Source organism: Schistocerca cancellata, chromosome 3 (genome assembly GCF_023864275.1).
Source record: "Schistocerca cancellata isolate TAMUIC-IGC-003103 chromosome 3, iqSchCanc2.1, whole genome shotgun sequence".
Lineage (NCBI taxonomy): Eukaryota > Metazoa > Arthropoda > Insecta > Orthoptera > Acrididae > Schistocerca > Schistocerca cancellata.
In genome coordinates this window covers 150,720,624-150,735,917 of record NC_064628.1, presented here as the reverse complement: position 1 = coordinate 150,735,917, position 15,294 = coordinate 150,720,624, and the positions used below count along the sequence as shown (strand labels likewise).

The 15,294-nt window shown below is 39.6% G+C and overlaps 1 protein-coding gene across 1 annotated transcript in view; it reads right to left on the bottom strand.

Annotated features, from left to right (window-relative positions):
* Positions 1-15,294, bottom strand: part of LOC126174771 (intermembrane lipid transfer protein VPS13D) — a 531,199-nt gene that overhangs the window by 54,302 nt on the left and 461,603 nt on the right. Inside the window, 1 exon segment of the mRNA XM_049921112.1 lies at positions 8,700-8,795. Coding sequence (XP_049777069.1) covers positions 8,700-8,795 — 96 coding nt within the window.

Here is a 15,294-nt window from a genome sequence, read left to right as displayed (position 1 = left end):
CTACATATTTAATCGACAGGACTGTGTCAATCAGGACACTAATAATGCTGTATTCAAACATTACAGGATTGTTTTTCCTACTCATTTGTATTAACTGACTTTTTCTACATTTAGAGCAAGCTGTCATTCATCACACCAACACAACGTTATTTAAGACATCTTGTATCGTTTTACAGTCACTCAACGATGGCACGTTCCTATACACAACAGCATCATCAGCAAACACTGCAGATTGCTGTCCACCCTGTTCGCCATAGCATTAATGGATATAGAAAATGATAGCAGTCCTGTCAAACTTCCTTTGGGCACTCCGGATGTTACACATGTCTCTGATGAACACTCGCCATCGATGTCAATGTACTGGTTTCCATTACTTACAAGTCTTCGAGCCATGCACTTATGTGGGATCCTATTCTATATTATCGTACCTTTGTTGGCAGTCTGCTGTGGGGCACCATGTCAAATGCTTTTCGCAAATCTAGAAACATGTAGTCTGCCTGTTGCCCTTAATTCCTCTACACCCATCTTACTAGAACTAAGTGATGCCAGTTCATGAAGTGAGATGTTAGTAATTGCTTATCTGCTCTGTCTAGCCTTCTTGACTGATTTGTTAACTTTTCTAATGATTGCTGTTATAATGACATCATGATCACCAGTCCTATTTCTGTACTGACATTGTCAATAAGTTCCAGCCTATTTGTAGCTACAAAGTCTAAGGTATTTCCACTGTGTGTGGACTGCTGAGCTAGCTGCTCAAGACAGTTTATAGAAAACTGTCTAGCAGATTCCGTATTTCTAGATTTGTGGAGAGTATTTGACACGGTGTCCCACTGCTGGTTGTTAATGAAGGTACAGGCATTTGGAATAAGTTCACAGATATCTGAGCACCTCAAAGACTTCTTAAATAACGGAACCCAGTATGTTGTCCTTGACAGTGAGTGTTCATCAGAGACAAGGGTATCATCAGGAATGCCCCAAGGAAGTGTGATAAGACTGCTTCTGTTCTCTATATACATAAATGATTTGGCGGACAGCAATCTGTGGTTGTTTACTGATGATTCTATGGTGTACAGTAACGCGTTGAGTGGCTGTGGGAATATACAAGATGACTTGACAAAATTTCCAGTTGGTGTGATGAATGGCAGCTAGCCCTAAATGTGGAAAAATGTAAGTTAATGTGGATGAGTAGGAATATCAAACCTGTAATGTTCGGACATAGTATTACTAGTGTTCCACTTGACACAGTAAAGCCATTTAAATATCTGGGCGTAACACTGCAAAGCGACATTGGGTGGAACAAGCATGTGAGAACTGTGGTAGGGAAGGTGAATGGTCAACTTCAGTTTACTGGGAGGATTTTAGGAAAGAGTTGTTCATCCATAAAGGAGACCACATATAGGATGCTGGTGCGATCTATTCTTGAGCACTGCTCTCGAGTGTTTTGGATCCATACCAGCTTGGGTTAAAAGAAGACATCGAAGCAATTCAGATGCGGGTAGCTAGACTTGTTACCGGTAAGCTCAAACAACATGTAAGTGTTACAGAGATGCTTCGAGAACTCAAATAGGAATCTCATGCTGCCTGCCAAACGATTCTACTGCTGCCAACATCCATTGCGAATAAGGACCATGAAAATAAGATACACGAAATTAGGGCTCATACAGAGGAATAGAGACAGTCGTTTTTCCCTTTCTCTATTTGCGAGTGGAACAAGAAAGGAAATGACTAATAGCAGTACAGGGTACCCTTCGCTATGCACCATATCTAAATCTCTTCTCCGAAAACTATGTGGAACAGATATTTCAAACCCTACCTTTGTGGAAGTTCACATGAAACTGGTAACATGCAGTTATGGCAACAATGAATAATAAAATACAAAGGCCAATTAGAACAAGAAGAAAGATTTGTATGTTCAGCAAACTAGACAGAGAAACAATAGTGTGATACTTCAATGAGAAACATGAAACTTTTAGCTCAGGATACGATCACGTAGAGGAACTATGGCTCAAGTTTAAGAGAATAGTTGACCATGCACTGGATAGATATGTACCCGGCAGGACATCCATGGTAATCAGTCATTGTAAAGGAACTTCTAAAGAGACAGAGACTACTATGTAATGGGTATAAGACAAAATATAGCACTACAAAGAGATGCTGAATGAAACATGTTTGGACGGCAAGGGAGCAATGTGTGAAGCCTACAATGACTACTGTAGCAGAATAATGTCAGAAGATATTTTACAAAATCAAAAGAAATTCTGGTCATGTGTAAAGACTGTTAGTGACTTCAAAGTTAAGTGTCCATTCACTCACAGATGAGATGAACTGAGATTAAGAATAGCAAATCAAAAGCAAAAACACAATTTTATAAATGTTCCTTTACAAAGTAAAATCCAGAGTACTGCCCCAACTTAATTCTCGTAACACTGAAAAGATGAATGAAGTACGTATTACTGTCAGTGGTGTTGGCAAACAGCTGAAATCTTTAAAATTGAACAAAGTCCCAGGGCCAATTCATGGCTGATTTAGCCCCTGTCACTATAATCTATAATAGCTCCCTCAACTAAAAATTTGTGCCCAGTAGTTGGAAGAAAGCATCAGTCACACATGTCTACAAGGAGGACAATAGAAGTGGTCCAAAAACTACCATCCAATATCCTTGACATTCATTTGTTGTAGAATCTTAGAACAAATTCTGAGCTCAAATATAATGAGGTCTCATAAACAGGACGACCTCCTCCATACCAACCAGTAGGGATTTCAAAAACATACATCATGTGGACCCCAATTTGCACATTTCTCACATGACGTCCTGAAAGCCATCGATCAAGGTAGTCACATATATGCAATATTTCTCGATTCCCAAAAAGCATTTGACTCAGTATCACATGCTTGTTATTGAAAGTACAATCATATGGGGTATCAGGTAAATATATGACTGGATTGAGGATTTCTTTGTACGGACAACACAGTATGTTATCTTGGATGGAAAGTCATCAACAGATGTAGAAATGACTTCAGGAGTACCATTAATGACCTCGCAGACAATATTAATTATGCCCTCACGCTTTTCATAGATAATGAATTTATCTATACTGAAGTAGTCTGGATGAAGCTGCACAAATATTCAGTCAAATGGCTCTGAGCACTATGGGACTTAACATCTGTGGTCATCAGTCCCCTAGAACTTAGAGCTACTTAAACCTAACTAACCTAAGGACATCACACACATCCATACCCGAGGCAGGATTCGAACCTGCGACTGTAGCAGTCGCGCGGTTCCGGACTGAGCGCCTAGAACCGCGAGACCATCGCGGCCGGCAATATTCAGTCAGACCTTGATATGTTTACAAAGTAGTGCAATGATGACAGCTCGTTTTAAATGTTCAAAAATGAAAAAAACATAGTATCGCATGAATATAACATTACTGAGTCACAGCTACAATCTGTAAACTCAAATAAATACTTGGCTGTGACAATCAGTAGGAACATTAAGTGATCTATCATATAGGCTCAGTTGCGGGTTAAGCAGGTAGCAGACTTCAGTTTATTAAGATAGACCTAAACTATCCCGAGAAAGCCTGCTAACAAATTTTCAAGAACTGGCTATAAATGGTGACTAGGAATATATTACAGCTCACTGCATACTGCTCCCAAAAGGATTGTGAGGACCAGATTATGTTAATTACAGCATGCACAGTGGCATTTAAGCAAACATTTTTCCCACACTCCGTATGTGAATGGAACAGGGAAAGCCCTAACAACAGGTATAGTGGGATGTACCCTGTGCTACTCACTTCACAGTGGTTCACAAAGGGTAGATGTAGGCATATGCAGTAGATGAAGAAACATGATATTACAATGCATTTTGAATGTTGTTTCAAAACGCTATTAGCTTCAGTACTGTCGGGGGAATATAATCAACACAAGAAGTTTCATGGAGTCACATTATGTTCCTTGCATTTTTTAGATCAAACTCTTATCCATTTCTGTGAAATTATCCTGTTTCTGCCACAAAGATCACTACTCTATACCACCACAAATAAACAGTACTCAATATCAGAGCATAAATCTCTCTCTCTCTCTCTCTCTCTCTCTCTCTCTCTCTCTCTCTCGTATGCCCCCCAACCCCTTTCAATACACCGAGTGATCAAAAAGTCAGTATAAATTTGAAAACTGAATAAATCACGGAATAATGTAGATAGAGAGGTACAAATTGACACACATGCTTGGAATGACATGAGGTTTTATTAGAACCAAAAAAATGCAAAATTCAAAAAATGTCCGCAGATGGCGCTTCATCTGATCAGGATAGCAATAATTAGCATAACAAAGTAAAGATGATGTTCTTTACAGGAAATGCTCAATATGTCCACCATTATTCCTCAACAATAGCTGTAGTCAAGGAATAATGTTGTGAACAGCACTGTAAAGCATGTCCGGAGTTATGGTGAGGCATTGGCATTGGATGTTGTTTTTCAGCATCCCTAGAGATATCGGTCGATCATGATACACTTGATACTTCAGGAAACCCCAAAGCCAATAATCGCACGGACTGAGGTCTGGGGACCTGGGAGGCCAAGCATGACAAAAGTGGCGGCTGAGCACACGATCATCGCCAAACAACGTGCGCCAGAGATATTTCATGCGTCTAGCAATATGGGGTGGAGCGCCACCCTGCATAAACATCGTATGTTCCAGCAGGTGTTTATCAGCCAGGCTGGGGATGATGTGATTCTGTAACATATAGGCGTACCTCTCACCTGTCACAGTTTACAAAACCAGAATCATGCATTTCCTCGAAGAAAAAAGGCCCGATAACGGTAGATGTGGTAAATCCAACCCATACCGTGACTTTCTCGTCGTGCAATGGAGTTTCCACGACAGTTCTAGGATTTTCGGTAACCCAAATTCTGCAGTTGTGGGCGTTGACAGACCCTCGGAGTGTGAAATGAGCTTCGTCGGTCCACAACATGTTACTCAACCAATCGTCATCTTTCACCATCTTTTGAAATGCCCACACCGCAAATGCCCTCCGCTTCACTAAATTGCCAGGTAACAGTTCATGATGCCTATGGATTTTGTACGGATAGCATCGGAGGGTACGCCTCAGTGCCAACCAAACAGTAATGTATGGAATGTCGGTGCGACGTGCAACTGCACAAGCGCTGACTTCCCCGTACATAGACGAACCCGCTACATTCTCCATTTCTTCCTGAACTGTCTCAGCAGCATTACGCCTTGTGCTCGGTCGGCCACTACGGGGTCTATCGTCTAAACAACCAGTGGCTTAGAACTTTGAAATCATTCTCGCCACAGCTGCATTTGTCAACGGACCTTTACCCGTTCGAATCCCCTTCCTATGGCGATAGGATCGTAACGCTGAACTAGCACATTCCCAATTCTGATAATACAGCTTCACTAGAAGAGCCTTTTCAGGTAATGTCAACATGCTGCCGCTGCTGGTGCAACTGATTCTCTCTCTCATTACAGCTCCTTTTATACACAATTGTCATGCACAGTCACTGATGTTTTGCTGTCCAGCGCCATCTGTAGGACATTTTGTGAACTTTCTCTCTCTCTCTCTCTCTCTCTCTCTCTCTCTCTCTCTCTCTTTTTCTTTCTTTTTGATCACCCGGTACATGTACAATACACCTAAGTTCACAAAAATATTTTCTATGGAGCATATTTGGAAATAAATAAAATAAATGTTGCACGACTCAAACCTAAGTGCAAGCCTTTGCATTTGACTACACTTTGGCTGCCTGTCTGTCAGTTTTGCTGCTAATTTCATCAACCAGTTCCTCTTTTGGCCTCAAAAGGCTGATTGGGCCACATTTCAGACCTTGGCACCACAGAACAATCTGAGATGTTCACCATGTACCTCAGTGTTAGTAGCCATTGGTGTAAACCACTACATCATGGAGGTTCATTAGAGGTTTCTTTGTGCAAAATAAAATATTTTCTGTGAAATGAGCAGCAGCACACATTTCAGTATTCACTGATCAATAGTCTGTCTGACACACACACACACACACACACACACACACACACACACACACACACACACATGCATGTTTGTGCACCCTTGTCAATAATGCTACTCTAGACCTCAATCAGTTCTCACAAAGACTGGAACCAATCACACAAAAACAGAGTACTATTATAATTAAAGAGCACAATTTGTTTCTATGTATTTGAGAAAATGAAAACACAGTACCTTTTTATGAAGACATAAACATAACAGTTATAAACTTTCAGAAAGAAGCCTAAACACTAGGTCAATTTTAACATGTATTTTTCCAAAATGAAATTACTTTTCAGAACAGGCAACACAGGTAAAGCTGTGAAGGTGAGTCAAGAGTTATGCCAGGATAAACCATTCAGCAAGATTATTGCCTGCAAAAGGCAAGGATTCGGGTTTTTGTTCCATTCAGTCAAAAAGTTTGACCCGTCAGGGAGTATATTTTACTATTCCTTTCTCCGACTAAAATGGAGGGGCAGAGTTCTGGAAAATAAAAATGTTTAATCTTGTTTATGGAACACATTTGATCAGATTGTGGATTACAAGAAACAGCAAATCACTAACTTTGCTCACAAATAGGTCTTCCTGCAGGAAAGAGGCAGTTATGTGTTGTTATGTAGTTTCCTGTTCTTTTCTTTGGACATGTTGATGGGATCAGGTTCTACACCTTTTTTTGTACCCACTTCTGGCTGCCCACTCTTCCCGATCACAAACTGTTCTATCCAATGATTAGATGACACATGTGTTAAGACTGTTTAATTCATCACACTAAATCCCTCAAAAGCAACTTTGGATACTGCATCAGGTTTATAATTTCATAAACGTTTATGACCTCTCTGCAAAAAGACTTTTTTCTGATTTTTACCAAGTAAAAGAAAAAAACCTAAAAAAAGATGAAACAGGAACATTTAAAAATTCGTTAGAATCCTGATGAATTCATTGGTTACTCCACTTCAGTGGATAGCTCTTATATTTTTGCACAAAAAACTGAAATTTTTAAATAAACTTTAATGTTCTTTTTTAATTGCAAGTGGAAACCAGAGACAAGTAATTCCTTCAAGTAATTTACTTTCAACATGATAAACCAACACACACATACTTATTTTCTTCATAAATCCAGTTTCCCTTATGTTTTCAGCCCTGAAAGCTTGGAGTATTGATTTTATTTTTGTGCCTCCTGAAGGTAAAAACCTATCCTGCATCTCTGTGAAATCAATAATGTTTTTAACTTTGATCAATTCCATTGCCTTTCAGAATTTATGCCACCATCCAAATTTATATCTGGTGTAGTTGGTGCAGTTACTTTATTCTAATCTTTGAACTGACTTTTCTAGTTACAGGCTAACATATAGTTTAACATGGACTCCTAGCCATTAACTCACTGCTGGATGTGAAAAAAGTATGAGCAACAGATGAAAATTCTACGGCTGACAAGGTATCAAACTCCCAAACTTTTAAACCTGTAGTCTGGCCCTTGTTGAGGTGCTATGTATTCCTTACCTTAAATAATAGTTCCCTTGAAAAAATAAAATTAATAGTAGATACAAGGAACAATGGTGCTATGATATATCTCATGCCTCATGCATTCCTGAAGTGTAGCTGCATGAGTAGAACTAAAAAATAATGTGTTTGTTAATGTTAACGCTAATCATGTACACATTTCCCACAAACTGACACATTCCATATCATTTTGATAAAAAAATCATTCAAATGATGTATGCAACATGTGACTAACTAACCAATCAACCATTATTTATGATTGGAAAGGCTCAACAGCTCAGTTGTTAAAAGCCAGACTACAGATTCAGAGGTCTGGGGTTCGATCCATTGTCAGTCCTAGGTCTTTTATCTGGCATTTATCACTGCTTTTAACCTCTGGGAGTGATTTAATTTGAAAAATGCTGAATTGCACCACAGTTTGGAGTCCATGTTAAACCGTAGATCACTCTGTAATGAGCTGCCTAAATTAGATCAAAGTTTAGAGGATGGTAAGAGCATAACACCTACAACAGGACAAAGCCTAGTAAAGCACTGTAGTGTTCAAATTAACCTTCTGGTTGATGACAAATTTACTCACCAGTAATTACATCCCTTACTTCACAAAACAACTTCAACTTTAATTATATGTAGCTTCTAAGCATATGTTACTTCTGTGCATTTTACTTCTCACCAGTAACACTAAGTAAGGGAGCTGGAGATCACTTCCTCTTCTTCCTAAACCCCCAGCCAACCCTTTAAAAACCAATCAGGAAAAAGTAGTTACGTAAGTCTGTAAAATTTTTCTAATTTTCTACTTTATATGTTTGGATATGTATTGTTCCAATACAATGTTTTATGACACTGTTCTCTTAATACATCTTTTTTCTCAATTTTAATGTTTTACAGTGTGTATCAAATGTGAATTACCAAGATATACCCTCTCATTCAAGTCAACTATTTTGCAGAAATTGTTACAACACATTTCTGTTCACAACTGGGCAGTTTCCATAGGTAGATCTTTTAATGTGCAATGTTGTATGTGTGGGTCAGTACAGTGGATAAATGTACTCAGCTGGTGAGACGTGCACAATTATATTTTGGTCCTGACCCATCACAGCAGTACTGTTAAAGAGGAATTATAGCTAGTCTTGTTCAACGACATAAAACAATTTTTTCAGTCACAATGAGAAATTACCTGCATCTCTTTTGAGTCATTATGACTAACTCGTCCATCAGTGGATGTAGCACCATGTTTAATAGTCATTACTCTGTAATTGTGAGCATCAGCATGCTGCAACACAACAAAAAGACATTAATGAGACTTATTTTTACGAATGATAGAATAATGAAAGCAAAATTATGAACAATAGGCAGATGTGTAGAAGACACAATAGTGGATGGAGAGTAAGAGTTAAAACTAACGTTTTAGTGGTTACTGCAACACTGATGCTTACTGAATACTTCAAACAATCTCATATGACAGTTTTGAACTGCAGTTATAGTTTTAGTTAGGATTTCGGTTTTTTATGTGGCTGTAAAGAGAATATGCAAATTGTGCTCTTCAGTTTCTCCAAATTAAATTCCCAGTTGAGAGATTAAATAATCCCTTCTAGCATCCCATAATATGAAATAACTTGTGCCAAAATAGTATCACAAGGCAACATCAGATATGCCTTCAGACAACCTGCCAGCTTAAGAGAACAGAACTGCAATCAAATAAATAAAAATAAAATCTAAAGTAGAGCAACAACACTTTCACATAGTTATACCCACTAAAAGATAAGTCATAACTAAGAGTAAGAAGTATCAATGGGTTTCCAGCAATACAGAAAAGACATCAGCTTTAATAAATAAAGCAACTGCAGAGAAAACTAATAAACACAAAACCAACAAATGTTTTATTACTGCAAGGAAAAACATGGACAACAGATAAAAATACAGTAATAAAAATTTACATTTTCTGTTCTCAATATAGGGTATAAAGGTGTTTTTTAAGCAGCCTTTTTTTGTGTGTGGGCCACAGCTTCCCTATATCCTACGAGCAGATTGAACCTGGCCATTTGCTATACCTACCACTGAGTTCATGTATTTATTCCACTCCATATTTTCACACACTGGTTTTCCTAGCCATCTGCACTGTTCATTTTCTTAACTCTCCCATACAAGGTAGAAAATGTAACACAATAGAACAACCCAACATGGCTCTATCCCTTAAACAACTACTTTCCATCCTATCTTCCCTTTTTCTGCATATACTGCATTTTTATTTTGCTGACAGGCTCAAGGAAACTAATACAGTGTCACCCTCCACAGCATCTACACCTGGCTTTGGACAGAGTGTTTCAAAAAGACTGATCTGATTTCAAAACTCCATAGTTATTGATAAAAACGTATTACTGTCATGGACAAATTGCAAAATACTCACAAAATTTAATAAGTTTTTGCTATGCAATTACAAAAGCACTGTGTGCCCACCAGCAGTATCACAAACAACATCTAAACGATAACTAAATTCGTCAAACTTTACATAATGTATCTGCTTTTACAGAAGTTATGGCGGCTGTTATTCCGTTTGTTACTTCTTCTATGTTACAATGTAAAGGGGAGATGAATACACTTTCCTTCGCACACCCTCACAAGAAAACATTTCATGTGGTCAGGTCTGGTGATCTGGGAGGCCAAGAATGAAGGGCAGTGTCTCAGGGTCTCGTGTGCCCTAACCAGTGTTGGGCCATCTTCAAATGCTGTGGAACTGGCTTTTTCCACAATTTCAGGAGGACTCCGATGACTTCATTTTCCAACAGGATGGAGATCCACCACACTAGCACAACAACATATTTCAGTTTCTCAATGACACACTGCCTTGACACTGGATAGGATGCACGAGACCACAAGACACTGCCCTGCTTTCTTGGCTTACACGATAGGCAGAGATAAAGCCATGCAATTTGTTCTTAGGGAATACGTGAAGGAATGTGTTGTCACCTCTCCTTTACCTTGTAACATAAAAGAAGTGAAGAACAGAATAACAGCTGCCATAACTTATGTACAAGCAGATGCATTATATAAAGCTTACGATAAATTTAGCTTATCATCTAGATGTTGTTCGTGCTGCTTCTGGTGGACACAGAGTATTTGTAACAGCATAGCTAAAACTTGAAGATTTTGTGTATATTTTACAATTCATCCCATTCCTGTAGTACATTTTTACCAATAAATATGGAGTTTTGAGATCGGGTCATCTTTTTTACACACCCTGTATTTTGTCTAATCTTATAATGTACATGGTATAATGTACATCTAAGTAGTAGTTAACACAATCTAAGACCTCAATTTGCAATGAAAATAACTGAATGATTTTAGGCTTTTCAACTGCTTACACATGTAATTTAACAGGTATTTTTATTCAGGTTTAGCTTCCAATTCACATACAAGAATTAAGTTTAACAGATATAAAATCACATGCACTGGTAGCATCTGCTTGTTAACTTTTATGTGCATAATTAATTATATAACTAATTATAATTAAAGCCAGTCAGTAGTCATTGTTACAAGCATTTATTTTTTAAAAATTCTTTCCATGTACTGTTGCTCATACTTCTTGCTATTTAGATTGGATGCACACCAATGGCACACAGCTGTCACTATGCTTCAGAGTTATACTGGTATATCCATATTATATCAAGAATTACGAAGCTGACTATCATTTTAATACATCATGGCATTAAAATCAAGACCTAAATTTCCATTATACTACACAAAACACATCTCTGTTGTAGAAAAAAAAGTGTCAATGTCCTATCTTCAACTGACAATAATAATTCCTGTACAGACAATACTGAACTTTATAAAAGTTTCGGTGATGTGGATATGAATGTGTATCGAAATATAAAGTAGAAATCAGGAAGCAAAAAGAGTGGCACTCTTTTCCTAGCAGGCAGGCACAGCAGAAAACTATCAAACATTCTGCAAGATATTGATAAAGAGCTTCAAGCTATTAGCATTGTCAACCCCAACGCAGTTATGAAATATGTCCCTGTCATAAAATCCCAAAGTTCATGCTATAACAAAATGATTTCATAGTCTGTATTATGCATATGAATGACATAGCAAAGAATGATTGAGATGCTTGTCTGAGATCTCTACATAACTTCTTAAAAATTAATGAATGTAGAAATGTTATAGTCATTATGATGTCATCCAGGCATGTTTTAATTTACAACTCTTGTGTAAATAAAAAAATTAGAAATACAAACATAGAAATTAGGAAGCTATGCTTCCAGCACACAAATTATGATGTATTAACGGTAGGGGAACTGAGCAGAAACCTGCACACTAGACATAGTACACACTAGATATGGAATGAATCTCAGTTATGAAGGGAATACATTTTCATGTGACAAAATCAATGTGGTAATGAACTACAGACTCCCACAGAGTGAAACATTTGATATTAATGTTGCACTTTTAAGAACAAAAATACAGTTCCTGGTTTTGGGGAAGCTACAAAGGACAAATGTTTTCTTGTGCCTGATTCCACTCTACATGAAAGCTAGTAAGGAGGATCACCTCCCATATGATTTGGTCCACAAGTAACGAATATTTGAAAGACTGCACTGAATTTCAGACCCCTGAAAATACCCGAGTCCACTGGAAAGACATTTTACATGTTTTAGTTTGTAAAAATAACTCTTCTGAGTCATTATGCATACAAAATCAATGCATGGAACTTTTATCTGTAATCAATTGTAATTACAACCTTGCAGAATCAAAATCTGCAGAAAACATCTATATTTATTATCAGACTATTTAGTCTGTAAGAAAGAATTTTTTTGGTATTAGACCTATTTCTGCTTTAACTCTATTTGATTCTGTATTTATAACTCTGTACTCCAGCCTGACAAGTGGGGGTGGGGGGAGTGTGGGAAGTGGGGTGCTGTGGGTAAAATACCAGGAACCCAAGCCTCATGGGGCAACCAAGTCTCTCAAGGGTTTGGATCCTCCAGGTGCTAAGCTAGTAAATGCCACACCAATATTGTAAAATAATGTAGAAAAAAACAGATTGCTACTTACTGTAAAGAAGACATGTCAAGTTTCAGACATGCATAATTAAAAAACACTCACACTAAGCTTTTGGCCACAGCCCTTGTCAGTAAAACACACACACACACACACACACACACACACACACACACACACACACAAAAGCAAGTACAACTCATGCACACATTATTGCCAACTCCAGCATCTCGAGCTGGAATTCCGTGTCGTGTGAGATGCAAATAGCAACCTGGAGGAGGTGGAGAAGAGAGTGGGACAGTAGTATATGGGTGCTGAGACAGACAAATGCTGTCTGGTAGAGTGCGCAGGGCCTGCACTACCAAAATGTACACAGCCTGGAGGTTGTTGGCCAGAGAGGTGGGGGGAAAAGGGAGCAAAAAAGGAGAGGAGTGAGGGAAGATGGGCTTATGCATTGGCAGAGGGCTGCAAATAAACAGGGTGGGAGAATGATAGGATGAAGGGGGCAGGGGCTGTTGGCCGGAGGGTGTGGCGATAGCATGTTACCATAGGTTGAGACCAGGGTAATTACAGGAGTGGAGAATGTATTGCACGGATAACTCCTACATGCACAGTTAAGAAAAGTTGCTGGTGGAGGGAAGGATACAGATGGTCAGGGTAGTGAAGCAGCCATTGAAATCAGATGTGTCATGTTCAGCTGCATATTGCACTACAGGGTGGTCTACCTTGCTCTTGGCCACAGTTTGGCAGTAGCTGTTCATCCTGATGGAAAGCTGGTTGATAATCATATCATTATAAAAATCTGTGCAATGACTGCAGCAGAGCTGGTAAATGAACACCTTTTCAGGAGGGGTGGGAAGAATCTTGGGCAGAACATCCCTCATGTCAGGGTATGAAGGTAGGTAATCAAAGCCCTGGTGAAGGATGTGGTTCAATTGTTCTAGACCAGGGTGGTACTGGATGATGAAGGGGTAACAGTCTTTTGTGGCTAGTTCTTGGGGGTGTGAGGGGAAATGGCATGGGAGAACTGTTTGCAGACTAGGTCTGGGGGGTAATGCCTGTCTGTGAAGGCGTCTGTGAATTTTTGTAACTGCAGCTATGCTGTCCCTCAGTGGCCAGGCTACGCAGGAGGGATTTTTTTGTTGTGAAAGGGATGACAGCTGTCAAAATGCAGATACTATTAGAGGTGGGTGGGTTTAATGTGCAGATGAAGCCATCAGAGAGGAGGAGGTCAACATCTAGGACAGGGCACACTGGGCTGAGGAGGACCACATGAAGCAGATGGGAGATGAAGTGTTGATGTTGTGAATGAATGAAGACAGGGTGTATTGGCCATGAGTCCAGATCATGAAGATGATATCAATGAACCTGATCAATGAACCTGAACCAGACTAGGTGTTTTGTGTTTAGGGAGGCTAAGAAGATCTCCTCTAGATGGCCCATAAAAAGGTTGGCAAAGGAGGATGCCATGTGGGTGTCCTTGTCTGTGGTTTATGATCCTTACCTTCAAATGAGATGTAGTTGTGGGTTATAACAAAGTTAATAAAGTGTATGAGGAATGAGGTAGTGGGTAGTAATTGGTGTCTTTGATGTGGGAGGCTAGATCATTGGAAGTAGTTGGTCAGTGAGCAATGGGGCATCCAGAATTGTTGGGTCTGTGGGTCTTGGGGAGCATGTAGAAGTTGGGTGTGCTGGGTGTCATAGGGGTGAGGAAGGAAATGGATTCAGGGAAGATGTTCTGGGAAGGGTCTATGGTTTTAAGCAGGAATTGGAGTTTGTGTTGGACTTCTGGGATGGGATCATACTGGCAGAGTTTACAGATGGAGGAGTTAGATAATTGGCAGAGACCTTCTGCCAGGTAGTCACTGTGATTCGGGACAATAGTGGTGGAATCTTTGTCTGCAGCTGGGATGATTAGGTCAGGATTTGTTTTGAGGTTGTGTATGGCTGTTCTTTCTTCTACTAAAAGGTTGGTGTTCTGAGGAAGGGGGTAGGATGATGAGGCTAAGTTCCAGGTAAGGAATCCCTGTAATGTGACCAATGGATGGTTATGTGATTTTTTTTTTTTTTTTTTTTTTTTTGGGGGGGGGGGGGGGGGGGGGGGGGGGGGGGAGATCACATTTGGATGGTGATATGAACTGTAGGAGGGAGGGTTCAATGTTCTTCAAGTTTTTACCACCATCTAACTGTGAACCTCCCCCCCCCCCCCCCACCTCATCTAACCACCTGTTGGTCACCTGCCAGGAATTCCTTAACTCCAAGCTAGTCTCACCATCCTTCCCCAAGTTCCTTCCTCAGAAGACCAACCCTTCAGTAGAAGAAAGAACAGCCATACACAGCCTCAAAACAAATCCTGACCTCATTATCCTAGCTGCAGACAAAGATTTCACCACTGTTCTTATGAATCACAGTGTCTACCTGAAAGAAGGCCTCCACCAATTATCTGACTCCTACACCTATAAACTCTGCCAGAGTATTCCCATCCCACAAGCCCAACACAAACTCCAATCCCAGCTTAAAGCCTCAGACCCTTCCCAGTACATCTGCCATGAATCCATTTCCTCCTCACCCCTATGACACCCCTCACAATCAATTCCTACATGCTCCTCTAAATCCACTAACCCAACAACTGTGGATGCCCCATTCTGGCTGGTTACTGTGTCTCCACTGAAAGAGTTCTGGTGCTCACAGACCAACAACTTCAACTGAATGCCCGTAATTTAGCCTTCCATGACAAAGACACCTACCACTTCCTTTACTGACTCTCCACC